The sequence below is a fragment of the Leptinotarsa decemlineata genome, unplaced genomic scaffold (genome assembly GCF_025532065.1).
Source record: "Leptinotarsa decemlineata unplaced genomic scaffold, Ldec_3_MD MMD2_tig00027589_RagTag, whole genome shotgun sequence".
In the NCBI taxonomy this organism is placed as follows: domain Eukaryota; kingdom Metazoa; phylum Arthropoda; class Insecta; order Coleoptera; family Chrysomelidae; genus Leptinotarsa; species Leptinotarsa decemlineata.
In genome coordinates, this window is record NW_027412722.1 from 110,005 (window position 1) to 124,511 (window position 14,507).

The 14,507-nt window shown below is 36.3% G+C and overlaps 1 protein-coding gene across 3 annotated transcripts in view; it reads right to left on the reverse strand.

Moving 5' to 3' along the window:
- Positions 1-14,507, reverse strand: part of LOC141479855 (rhomboid-related protein 3-like) — a 38,709-nt gene that overhangs the window by 11,294 nt on the left and 12,908 nt on the right. The window contains exons 4-5 of one of the 3 annotated variants that reach the window (XR_012468152.1): positions 10,862-11,072; positions 3,723-4,109 (exon numbers count right to left, since the gene is read on the reverse strand). Coding sequence is in view for 2 of the 3 variants with exons in the window: in XM_074185590.1 (XP_074041691.1) it covers positions 4,033-4,109; positions 10,858-11,072 (292 nt within the window). In the remaining variant the exon portion in view is untranslated. Of the gene's footprint in view, positions 1-42; positions 4,110-10,857; positions 11,073-14,507 lie in introns of those variants that run through there. The other 2 variants (XM_074185590.1, XM_074185591.1) reach the window with 2 other exon arrangements.

Sequence of the window (14,507 nt, forward strand, 5' to 3'; positions counted from 1 at the left end):
TATATATATATATATATATATATATATATATATATATATATATATATATATATATATATATATATATAAATATAAAGAAAACTATGTTCTTCCGACCTTCAACATCAGACGATATTAGAATTATTTTGAACAAATTGAAAAAAAAAACCGAAGATATAAAAGGTGTAAATATGTTTGTTATCAAAAGCTGTGCTCAATACATAACTGATCCCTTGGCGGACATAGTCAATGCATACTTCACTGAGGGTTATTTTCCACTAGAGCTGAAAATCGGAAAAGTACTTCCCATTCACAAACAAGAGGATTGCTCAGAAGCAAAAAACTTCCGACAAATTTCCATTTTACCATCTTTCTCGAAGATAATTGAATATGCCATTTACACACAACTTGTTGAATTTTTAGAAGTCAATGATATTTTGAGTCCACATCAATTTGGCTTCAGAAGGGGAAATCAACCTCTGATGCAATCAACTCTCTCACAAATTACATAAAAGATGCATTTGACAATAAAGATAATAAATTGGTGTATTCACTGATCTCTCTTCGGCGTTTAATTGTGTGAATGATAATCTCCTCTTAGACAAATTATACTGTTATGGTATTAGACGGGTGTGTCTAAAGATAATAGAATCATACTTGACTGAGAAATTTCAAGTGGTAGAATGCGGAGAATCTCGTAGTCAAAAAATAAAATTGATAAGAGGAGTTTCTCAGGGCTCCATATTAGGACCACTTCTCTTTCTTATATATATTAATGATCTACCACATTTCTTGAATTCATCAGATATTAAGACTACCATGTATGCAGATGATGCAACCTTGAGCAGAGCAGTGGACGAACTTAAAACTCCTCAACATACCCTAATTAATATCGTGGATTTTACACCAGGACAACACACATGCCCATAACGCGTCTGTGAAGCGGTATTTGGCCGATAAACGCACTCCGTACTCGCCATATTTGGCACCGTGCGACTTTTTTTGTTTCCGAAGATAAAATCTGCTTTGAAAGGAACCTGATTTGAGTCGATTGAAGCGGTGAAGCTCCTAAAGGCCCTCACTAAAGAAGACTTCCAGCACGGCTTCGATCAATGGAAAAAACCTATGAAAAGGTGGATGGGGAGTATATTGAAGGGGAGCAGTTGAATGTAGAATAATTTTTATTATAAAAGCCTTTTTCATAACCAGTCTCGTTATTTAATAGCCGGACCTCATCTTTTATGACGTCCATTACAGTACAAAGTATAAACTGATTTAATAAAATGGTTAAGGCTTTCGAAGCCGAGATTTACAGTGTCACTATTTTCCGGGTTTGAAGGCCGTGTAGTTTTTATTTAATTAGTTCGGACTTCCATTGGCTAATATAATATAAATTGATTTGAAATCCCTGAAAAAAAATGTAAAAGATTAACCGAAAATTTAAAAATATTATTTACAAAAAATGAAAAATTAAAAGCGATTCCACCAAGTTACGTCATGACGTTTCAATTGTTAGCATCCACAATCGTCTTCGGGTGATAACTGGACTTATTCCTCCAAGATGTGACCATTTATAGGTCATTCGAGTGCTTTCACCTATCCCCTCTTCCCTTTCTCCGCTTCATTGGCCTCTTAGTTTCACCGGTGTATGATTCTCCGCACTCGCAGGATATCCGGTAAATACAATTCTTGGAATCGGAGTCCGCGTTTGGTGGACTTTCGATGAAATAATTCTGAAATTTTCGTTAACAAACTATTTTTGATAAGTGAGAAATTTGATATTTTGTGAATGAGTCTTTCCTGGGCATTCGGTGTTGTTTAACGCAGGATATTTCAAATGACATACTATTTACAAGTCATAAAATTTTTACCGAGAAACTATTTTTCCAGTTCTCATTCGCTACCTGTTTCGGTACAAATGAATTTTTCCTGAATAATATTTTACTCTTATTTTACATTTTTTTCGGTATTACTGCTTGTATACGGACAGTTAGCTGATATAATGAGTTCATGTATGATGCTGACTCATTTATTCGACATGTTTCAATAATATATCGTGTTTTTAAAATGATAACATCGAAATACAGGTAAAATTCTCAATATTTGCAATCTGGCAACACTGTTCACAAATCTCATTCTGAACCCTGTTCGATTGTCCTTCGTCATAAACTGTGGATGAAAAGTTGTGGGTAACTTCACACTAATAGAAATACATATAAAGTAAGTTCGAATTATATCAAGGAGGTTACTTACAGCGCCATCGAATAGATCAAGCAATAATGTCGATATATCAAAGAGGCTACGTACAGCGTCATCTGCTCGCTAATAGATCAAGCAATAATGTCGATGCATCAAGGAGGTTACCTACAGGGCCATCTGTCCGCGAATAGATCAAGCAATAATGTCAATAATTCTGTCAAATACAGATTCAGAGCTTGAGAGTTACAAACAAACATACATACATACAGGTGAAGCTAATAAAAGCGTGTTAATTAATAATTTAAAATGCCATATTTGAGAGTCGGAAGATATTCAATTATCTACCATTTGAAATGAAAAGTATTACAGACTCAAAAACATTCCGTAAACGTGTGAAGGAACTTTTACTCACGAAAGCCTACTATAGTTTGAAAGACTATCTTGAAAACAGATTTTGGCTACCTAAACCTTTGAGGTTAAATGAACTGATTTATTTTATTTATACATGTAAATCAATTCTTAACTGCTTTATAGAATCCTGTCTATATGTAAGCGTTAGGCCCTTTACTTCCATTGATTTACTGTAACTTGACTGTAAATTGTCAATAGGAATTTTTTTCTTTTACAATACAGTATTTTCACTTGAAGGTGAATCATTTTTTGGGTGCACACGTCGAGTCAGTGCAGTTTCTAACAAGTTCACTTTACAACTCCGAAAGAATGAAGACAGACCGAAACAAAAAGTATTTTTGTTAAGGACAAAACATAAGCACTACAAGAAAATCCTCAAATCGATCTAAGAGCGGTGCCTGTGCGAAAGTAGCGATTCACCTTGGATTTGAATCGCTGGAGATTAAATCTATTTGGGAAAACGTTCTCAGGAAATTTATTCCACACTAGTACTATGTTGCTGTATTGCTGCTGTTCCAATGTTTTGACACATGACAGAATCAACGAACCTAAGCGTGCGCAGCGTTATAGAACAGTGCTTTCAAAAAATTGTTCTACAGCGCCACCTTGTGTTGCCACCGCCACCGCTGTTGGTGGAATCAAATGTGCCAACTCACATAAACACCTCCCATGAAAGTATTTATAAAAGAGAGACAAATCTCCAACCTTTTTTCGAAACAAGTGATATTTGTGTCGCCAATCTGGCGGATAGCTCTTTTCCGGATGGAATCTATAGCAACTTCAGGGTACGCTTAGGGACGGAACTCCATACATGAGAATGATACTCAAGCAACTTTGTTATTCCCCGACAGTTTTGATCGCCAGATCAGTTGGAGTTTTTGTTGATACTTGCCTAAGAAAGACCGCGTTTTGGGCATTCTGATGTTGCAGTTCCTTTGTCGGGTATCGCAAAACATTTGAACAGCTCATACGATATATGGTGTCAAATACCGATTATCAAACCAGGCCATAGAAAGGTGGTAATCTTGAAAATAACACCGAAATACATGCCATTAACTTGTAGTTGTTGTTCGAATATTTACTATCAATTTACAGGATAAGGACGTGGAGTGTCTACTTCTAATTATACTTACTTCTAAGACATGAATCAAGTTGGTGAAATAAATGTTAAATGCTATGTTGAAACTGATTTCAATTCAATAGTTATAAAGATACGTGCAGTTTCCTGAAAGGTTTTCACAGCTGCTGTGTGGTAGAACGACATCTAAAATTACAAGAACGCTTGCATATAACACCAAACCCACCCAGCAAATATGCCAAACGATTATTTCCAGTTTAGTTCTCTTCAAATTTCTCAAAATGTTCACCCCAAACAAAAGTCCAGTTACCGCACCCCCCGCGTGAGCGGCGTAACTTATATTTTCCGATGTTCCATTTAACAGATTACATACCACATCCACAATGGTTATGATGCCAAATAATAACAGATGAAATGTAGGATGGCTCATTTCTCTCCAGTTCTGGAAATAAAAAAAAATAATTGAAATGACTGCAATGATGATTCTGATTAAGTAGTTTCTGTCGGGTTCATTTGGCAGAACTGCAACTAACTTTATCGAGATTGATTATTTAATTATTTATCAACTAAGTAACAGTAAGTGTAGTGTTAGACACTGATCTTCGAAAGTTTTTCAGCTTTCTACTTCTTCATCAATAAACAATATAAATGTGAGACTTCTAAAGAAACGAAGCTGACCAACTCTCTATTAGATTAGATTGTCGGGGAGCTAGCCCATGGCCTAATTCACTGCGACCTTTTCAGATCTATTGTGATGCTCCTTAGTTGTTAGAGGTGATCTCTTTGATACGACTCCACAGCCTTGACACTGACCCCTTCATATAGCTGGCAGCCTCTGTCCTTAACTATATTTCTAGACTAGTATAGTCGCAAAGTGCGTGAACTAAGCAAACTTACGCTTTGCATTTCAATTATTATTGTGTATTGTGACACTTAACGACATCTAATGGCGAGTAGTGGTACTATGTACTATCTTTTTCAGCTACCCGTTAGGTGGCATTAAGCGTAATTAAATATTTGGAATTACCTCGTTGGTTCGAGAACGTTCTGGTTCTAGCTAGTGCATTCCGATCATCTCGACATGGCAGTCATAATTGCATATAAAAAGGCTAGCGGCGCAACTGCGAGTTAGTCTGCGTAGGAAAGGTGAAGGAAGCGAAACTGTCTATTGTGAAATAAAGTAACACCCGTCAATAAAACAATAAGTCAAGGGTTGACTTATTGTTTTTATGTGTGATTTGTTAGTATGAAAAAGAAGCGAAAAATTGACAGTGAATACAGAACGTTCCAAGAAAAATGGAACTTTCAGTATTTTGTGATTGAGTCCAGTAATAAGGCGCTATGTTAATTTGTAATGAAACCGTAGCTGTTCTCAAAGACTATAACATTAAACGACACTATGAATCGAAACATCTTCAAAGTTACTCCAAGTATACAGGAAGTGTGGGAAAGGAAAAATTTGAAGCTTGAAACTCGGACTCAAATCGCAGCAATCTTTGTGTACCAAAGCGAATACTGAACAAGAGTCTGCAACTCGCGCCAGCTTTCGTGTGGCTCTTGAAATCGGAAAACGTGGCAAACCATTCACCGATGGAGAAATGATAAAAGAATGCTTGATTGCAGTAGCCGAAGAAATATGCCCCGAAAAGGTAAATTTATTCAAAAGTGCCAGTTTGTCAGCAAACACCGTGGGTCGGAGGGTGCAAGACATCGCAGAAAATATATCATCTCAACTGTCTGACAAAAATTGACATCATGAGTGGTTTTCTATAGCATTGGATGATTTAACGGATGCGTCAGATACTGCTCAGGTGTTGATTTTTATTCGCGGAGTATATAAAAGCTATGAAGTGTATGAAGAACTTCTTGATATTGATAGTATTCACGGCACGACAACTAGGGCAGATATTTTTGAGGGAGTTGAAAATGCCATTAATAAAAAGAACCTTCGATTGAGAAATTTGAAATCTATAACAACTGATGGAGGCAAAAATATGTATGGTAAAAATAAAGGAGTGGTTGCACTTGTGTCAAAGGCTGTAGAAAATGATGGTGGTTCAAAAACATTAGTCTTACATTGTATCATTCATTAACGGTACATATCAGTTGTTAACTTCATCAGATCCACTGGGCTGAATCACCGACAATTCCGCGAGTTTATTCAACAGATTGGAGAAAATTATTTACCATATCATACTGCCGTACGCTGGCTTAGTTGTGAAAAAGTCCTTAAGCGCTTTTTTGAACTTCGAGCAGAGATCGAATTTTTTTAAAAGAGAAGCAGCGCCCTTTTGCCGATTTAGAAAATAGTGAATAGATGTGGAAGTTAGCCTTCTATGTCGATTTCACAAATCATATGAACGAACTGAATTTGGGATTGCAAGGAGAAAATCAGCTTCTCCCTGATTTATACACCAATATCAAATCCCTCAGGCAGAAAATAATACTATTTCAATACGCATACGCATACGCAATTACGTAAAAAATGTTTCACACATTTTGAAATTTGTGAAATATTCAGTCACACTACAGAGACTGAATTTCCCGTCAATTTTGCAATCGAAACTTTGAGTGCTTTGAAGATAACATTTGATACTCGTTTTTCAGATTTTGATGTCATTGCGAATGAAATTGAGCTTTTTCAAAATCCTTTTGATTCTGACATTGAAACTCTGGCTCCGGAAGTCCAAATGGAAATTATTGATTTACGGTGCAGTGATATGCTTAAGAACAAATATCAAAATTCATCTTTGTTGGAATTTTATAAGAGTCTTCCACTGGAACGATTTAATAATTTGCATAAAATTGCTCGTGGGTTGTTTTCTGTTTTTGGTACTACTTACTTGTATGAGAAAACGTTTTCCAAGATGAAGTACACAAAGAATGTTTACAGATCTCAATCAACTGATGAGCATCTTAAATCTCTTTTGATAATTGGTACAAGTAAAATTGATCCACAACTACAAAGTATTGTTGGTGGAAAATCACAATTACATAAATCTCATTAGTGTTTTTGTTTTACTGTGATTCAGTTCAATTATTTGTTAGTTATCAATATGCTTAAACTTAGATACTTAAGTTAAATTTTCTTTGTCATCATTTCTGTCGTTAAGTTTTACCTAGCATGTAAATAAAACCGAGTAATTATCATTCTGTATTTTCTTCTTCAACTTATCACAGCATTAGTAACAACAATTAGGTAATCATTGGCTGTGGCGGGCCGGATTGATGACACTGGCGGGCCGGATTTGGCCCGCGGGCCGTAGTTTGGAGACCCCTGGGCTAGAACATCGACGTCCTCATTGCCCTTGTGACCCTCATGTCCGGGTACCCAAGCTAGAGTGGCCCTATTTTGGGTACTTAGCTTCTTGAGTGCGCTCAGACAGCTTCCCACCAGTCTTGAGAAGACTTGAAATGAGCTGAGCGCCTTAATTGCCACCTGGCTGTCAGAAAAAATGGCAATGGTTTTATTTGTGACCTTCTGCCTGTTTATTTCCCCTATACAATCGACTCTCTATACAGAATTTATCCATTAAAACTTAATGGTAGTTTGTCATATTTTATAAAAAAGTTCATATAAACGTGTGTGCTAACTTGTTTCGTTTCCGAGTATCGGGGTTTCATAGTTTTAGTGAAAAAATTGTTCTTTTATCAATAGCTCACAATTATTTTTGCCGATTTTGATTAAACTACGGATGTTTGTTATCAGTAACAAGGGGCTTCTTTTCATGAAATAAGATTACGGATAATAATTCAAGTGGCGTCACAGATTTATATTTAGGGTACGCCACTGTTTTTAGCTCTGTTTGATATCAATCAAGATAGCTAAACTTTATTGAATCAGAGTCAGTGGCGTAGAAATGGGAATTATGCATAATTTAGGTTCAAAAATATGTTTTGATATTCGCACCATTTGAACAAACTTTGAAATGCAAATCTGTTTGGATAGTAAATGAAAGACGTATTCAAGCTGCTTTTTTTTCGGAAAACAGCATAGGTGATAATGAAAAATAATTAAAACATATGCTCAAAATGAGCATCCTTGACTTGACTCCTCATCGAGTGCTGCACGCGTTGAAAAAATACTGGGATGCTAAGTATGACTTCAGAAATATGCATAATTATGAATCTCCAAGTCATTTTTATCGACAACTGGTATCGCATAAGCAACCGATTTAAGATATCTTCAAAATATTTAATACAGAGGGTTCGAGTCTGAAGATCTAGGTGACCATGGTTGAGGTCCCCCACGACCTCTCCACTAATTAGCAAAAGTATCACTCAGATATTCACGAGCGGTTACAATGAAATTAGCAGGTGCTGCATCGTACATTAACCACAAATTTCGTTTCACCAGCAAAGGTACATCCTCTAACAATTGTGGTAACGTGTCTTCTAGAAATTGAGTCGAAGTGTAAGAAAATGCGGCCCAGACGTTCACCAAAAATTACTATTCGTATCCACTTTCTACAATAGCACGCTCGTGGTATGGATACAATGAATTTGCGAAACCTTCCAAACACTTCGATGACTGACACTGAACTGTGTAGCTAATTTTCGGGTACTTGTTGAAGAATTGCCGTCAACTTCTGGAAGAATTGCTTCCTTTAATTTTGGTGTCATTATTGTCATCGGTCTACCAGTACCGTCCCGTGTAATGCTGGAATATCTCTGTTAGTATATCTTTCTTGATAGTCGACGGGCTTCTACAGTATATCCTTCTATTAGTCCATAAACCAAATGCATTTCAGCTGATTCAGAGTTGTTCATATTTACTTGATAGTATATACTAAGACAACCGTATTTGCACCCTGAAACAATTTGCCGATACTGTTGTAATTCATCCCCTGAAAAAATAATGCCGCCGCCACTGGTCGGCATAAATCAGTTGTGACGTGGCCAAGACTTGCACTTCGCGAGTATTGTAGATTTTGCGTCGCTTCGAGATACTTCCAGCGACTTCCCTATTGGCTTCGAGAATAATTCTATCGGCTTCCTAAGTCTTTCATTGGCATTTATAAACATTTGAAAATATTAGTTTGAAGTTTTAGTTGAAGTGTTTGGGTGTATTGTCAGTGTAGCAGCGAAATACAGTTTAATTGTACAGCGTAGTCAATTGTTGTCAAACCCACGGGGAAAACAGAACAAGATTACTTGTCATCTACTGTCAAAACGGAAACGAAAGACTGCTTCAAGAAACTGAGGAATGGCTCAAAATAGAATGGCCCACTGGACATTGTCCTCCGAAAAGAAGTCCCACAGGTCGTCATGTTCCTTGCAAATGTGAAGCATTCAGAGCCTTACAGTTTGTGAAGATCAAATCGTTGAGTGCAGTTTATTGAATAGGAAATTTGAATCTTATTCATAAAAATATAGGAGTGTAGGAGTTCACAGTCCACTCTACATTATTCATTTCAATAACATGAAATACTTACATAAACCTATTTAGGAAAACATTCATTTTTGGAAAAGTTCATAACTTCTATATGAAAGGTGATTTAATTCCTCTATGGCTTTCATGAATTAACTTTTTATGTAAAAATCGGTAATTCATTCGGTCATTTGGTACAAGAATAAACTATTTTGAACCCTAATACTGGATTGAATTCATGTTCATCGTCCCATGAACCCAGGACATGCCAAAATGACCCTTTTCAATATACAGTGCATTTCTTTAATGTCCCCCCTCCCATTTTGTTTTTTGAACGGGTCAACTAAAAAAAAAAGAAATCTGGGATAATGCAATTAATGCATGAATACTTTATTTTGAAGTGAAATTGACAGATGAAACATTCAAGATTACGACTGGGCGCCATCTGGGTAAAAAAAAACAAATGGAAAGGGGGGTCTTGTGACACATCATTTTGAAGCTCCCGACGAATGCTTCACAACCCTAGAATATGAAGTCAATATCTTCACCTACTACAAAATGGCGGAACATTTAATAATTTCCTGAAGACAAACACATTAATATCAATATTTCTAGAAATATTCCTTTTTATCTGCTATATGGCAATTCCAACAACCCGATAAGGTTTGTTTTTGTTCATAAAAACGACAAAAAATGTCAGTACGACCATGAATATCATTGTTCAGTTACAATATTCTCATTTAGTTTTTGGTTTTACTAGTAGAAAGGTACCACGTCAACAATCTCTAAAATGGTCAATTCTTGTCCATTGAAAAAAAAATTGAAGCGATTTTTATTTACGGTGCGACGCATAACTTTCACGAGACCGAAAGGATTTTCAATTAACGTTTTCCGATTAGTCCTGTCTGTAGAAAATAGTTGAGGGAACTTGTATCCAAATTGACTATTTATAGGTCGTTCGAGTACTTTCACTTATCCCCTCTTTCCATTTTCCGCTTCACTGGTTCCGTGGGAGATGACCGTTTGGCTTGAAGATGGGTTTCCATATGTTCCGTATTTCTACGCTGGCTTGGCTGAATACGTTGTTGGACAACATGCATGCGGCTTCCTTGAATTATCTCCTAAACCAATGTTCCTTTCTGTGCAAGATCTCAGCTTGGGACCACTCGATGTTGTGTTGATGGGTCCAAACATGGTCTGCTATTCCTGATTTGCTGGTTTCCCCTCGCTGTGTGTGTTTCTTGTGCTCGGCAATGCGAACAACAACAGGTTTATTTTGGTTAATATAATTGTTATTTTCAGCTACTCATTTTCAATTCTTCTTTTTTAGTTATTTCAGGGATTTCAAATCATTTTATATAGTAGACAATGGAAGTCCAAACTAGTGAAATTCATCATGAAATATTGTCAATCACCTTCAAACAAAGGGGAACTGTATTTGAATATGCTGGAAACTACTGTTGACCCTCTCATCACTGAAATCGTCGAAGCGAATCCTAATGAATTCTATACGGATATTATATTCCAACAAGATGAAGCACCACCACATTACTCCAGACAAGTAGAAAACTATTTGGATACTACTTTTTCCGGTCGTTGGATTGGCCGTCGAGGTCCTACAGAATGGTCAGCCCGCTCGCCAGATTTGACACCTTTGGAATAAAAGGGGGGACATTAAAGACGCCCGAGGATGCTATCGTATACCGAAACACGTCCCAAATGGAAATTTCACATTAAAATATATTTTTTTGAATACGTTGAAACCATTCAATCTCATTGAGAAAAAATGCAAGCAAAACAGTTTTTGGTTAGTACATACTTACTAGTATGACCGCCGCTATAGGTATAGTAATAAAGGAAGTAACTCCTCCGCTAGCACCTGCCAGTGATATGTCGCGATGCACTACTGAATGTGTCATGGATCCTCCCAAAACGCCAATGAAATATGCAGGAATTATTCTCCATGTATGTATGCATTCCATTGGAAAACCCAGTAAGAGTTGAACGAATACGTTTCCAAACAGATGTCCCTCACTGGAAAATTCATTTTTCGAGTTATTCAATTCAAGAAATAACTATGGCGACTCTTCTTATAAAGACGCCATCGACTGGAATACAGAAAACTTAAACTGCGAATATCAAAATTAAATGACAGTCCCATTAATTATGAATGGACTAACCCGTTACTTGATGAAAATTATCAATACTATCCATGATAATGATTGAACAATTTCCACAACCATTCCTTGATAGAAGTGAATATTACACACTGGGCTACGTCAGGAGTGCCACAAGGAAGCCACCTAGGCCCCTTCATCAATGATATTGAAGAAATAATCGAACATTCAAAACTTTTGTTCTTTGTAGGTGATCTTGAAATCTTTATCCGTGTCATCAACAAACAAACGCTGTGAGAATGTTCAAAGGGACCTCACCTCAATTGTCAAAAGTTTATTCGAAAACTACATGTAGCTGAATGTAAATAAATGTAATGCTATGTTTTTTTATCGATCACTTTAACATATTGAGTTTGGTTATAAATAACATCGATGGTAAACTTCTCACAAGGGCAAACATTGTTCGGGACCTCGGTGTTTTTGACACCAAGGTTTATGAGAAGGTTGTCAATAGGGCGACAAAAATGCTGGGCTTTGTGTGCAGGACCACAAGAGAATTCACTTATAAAAACCCTTTATTATTATTTGGTTTGATCGATATTGGAGTATTGCTCATGTGTATGGTCACAAACATATGAGATCCGTGTTAGGACTCACACGTTAAAAGGTTAGACCTCATTAGTCCTTAGCTCGCACAAGTTTCTCAACTTCTGAGAGTTGTCGTTCGTACGGGGGCGACAGCTGATTAACGGAAAAAGAGATTTTTAAAACAGATTTTTCAACAAATAAATAACAAATTTCTAAAATACTCGTATGTATATTATAAATTGAAGATATTTCCAACTGAAAAGACACACAATATTCATACTGTAACAGAAATACTGAAACTGAGTACTCGTAGAGTTTATGCAGATTTTTCTCTATTTTCCACGAATGTTTTATATTTGTTGACTAGTTACGGTCATTCACCATTTTCAAAACTAACTAAAGTCTATCCAAATCCAAGATAGAGTAAAACAAAACAAAACCGAAGCGTGATGTTCACGTGATCGCCCAGTGTCAGATGGAAAGGGCAGCGTTCATTGGTGAATTCGCCTTCTTGGTACGAGTTCGGTACCAGCACAGGGTTGTAATCAGTCGTTGACGTGTTTGTGTGGCGTGCGTTATAGTATATTGTTTAAAATTGTTTTCCAAGATGTCCAGTACAGACACTACTGATGACACTGTGAGCTATCCAGCCAGGAAACGATCCAAAAAAAGACATTTGAGTGTTGAGCTGAAAGAAGTGATTTCAAATGTGTTTAAGAAAGAGATGGAAGAAATTGAGACATCGACTGTCAACGAAGTCGTATCGAAAGTTTCCGATAAAATTGGAGTGTATTGCGCTTCGATTTACAATGTTTTACAGGAATATAAACAAAATCATACATTTTCCAAACCGAATACCAATCAGAATCGTCAAACCATTATAAAATCAATAGATGATGCTGATAAACATGCAATCAGGAGGAAAGTGCAAGAGTAGGTACTTTTTCAGAAATGAAATACCCACGATAGACAAAGTACTAACAGAAATAAATGAAGATGTTTTATTGCCAAGTTTTAAGCGGTCAACATTCCATAAATTATTGAAACATTTGAATTTTGTATGGAAAAAACGAGGGTACAATAGTTTATTATTGGATAGAGAGAGAATTGTGTTATGGAGGATAGAGTATTTGATCAAAATTAAATATTATAGGGAACAACAGAGAATAATTTATTATTTGGATAAAACCTGGGTTAATGCAAGTGATACTACCCCTAAAGTATGGGTCGATGAAACTGTGACCTCATCTAGGAGGGCTTTTCTAGATGGACTATCCACCGGATTAACAAATCAATCAGGTAAACTTATATTTATTTCAAGACCTGCCTCAATCTCAATATATAAAAAGTAACCCTCGTATTTATTTTATTTACTTACATACCTCTTCATAATTTCAGATAAAGGAAAACGGCAATGAGAATGGGTTTGTTGCTGAAGGGCTGTGGTGTTTCGAGTCGAAGAAAACTGGAGATTATCACGAAGAAATGAACGGTGAATCTTTCGAAGAGTGGTTTTCCAAAGTTCTACCCCATCTGGAGGATAATGCTATGATTGTAATGGACAATGCACCTTATCATTCGCGACGGTTAGAGAAGATTCCGACAACGTCTTCAAAGAAGGTTGAAATCCAAAATTGGCTGCGATCAAAGAATATTAGCTTTGAAGACTCAATGCTAAGAGTACAGCTACTAAAAATTGTCAAGGAGCGCAAGCTTGAATACCAAAAATATATAGTCGATGAGATGGCAGCAGGCCAAAACAAAATTGTCCTTCGCCTGCCTCCATACCACTGCGAGCTCAATCCCATCGAGTTAATATGGGCGGATGTGAAGAATTTCGTAGCTCAGCATAACACCATGTTCAAATTTGCAGATCTCAAAGTACTTTTTGATGAGGCTTTGAAAAAAGTCACAGCGGAGAAATGGGAAAAGTGTGTTCGGCATGTGATATCGGAAGTCGAGACAAAGATGTGGAAGCTTGATAACATAATAGAGGCACAAATCGAGCCACTGATAATTCAGATTGGTGAGGATGACACTACTGATGAAGAGACAAATTCATCCAGTTGAATAATTTTGATTAATATCCCTTTTGATTTTACATAAAATAAAAATTATCAATAGAGAAATAATTACGTCTCTTTTCATATACTGCTTGAGTGCGCTGTGAAAAATCCAATGAAAAGCTTTTTATATTACACATATTATCTGCATTTTCCCCGTTAAACTGCAATACTTGTGCATTTCGCTCGTTATCATAAAAAAGTTTTCCTAAGTATGATATAGCATTTGCGATCAACAAGATGTTGGTTCTGAATACGACCCCGGCCAATTCTTGGGATTTTCAATATCATGTACGTAGTGAATGTCAATGTTTACATCCACTCTATCTTAGATTTGAATTTGCTTTAGATTACATTCAAATCTGAGTAATTTATACCTACATTGCCTATACTATCACAGATAATTTGGTACCTACATTGTCTATACCTGGGATAACCTCAATTAGTAGCAGTATATCGATAAACATAACAAAAACAGAAATTTTTGATAAAATATAGGTTTTGGGAACTGGATTATAGGTTCAGGAGAGATCTGGTATATATCGAGTAGAATGTGGTGAATGCCCTACCATATATACAGGCCAAACTGGTAGAAATTTTGATATAAGGGTACCATGAACATGTCATTTCGGATAAAAAATTATTAATGTACGAACATCTTGAAAATTCATAACATAAAATAAATAAAGATAATTTAAAAA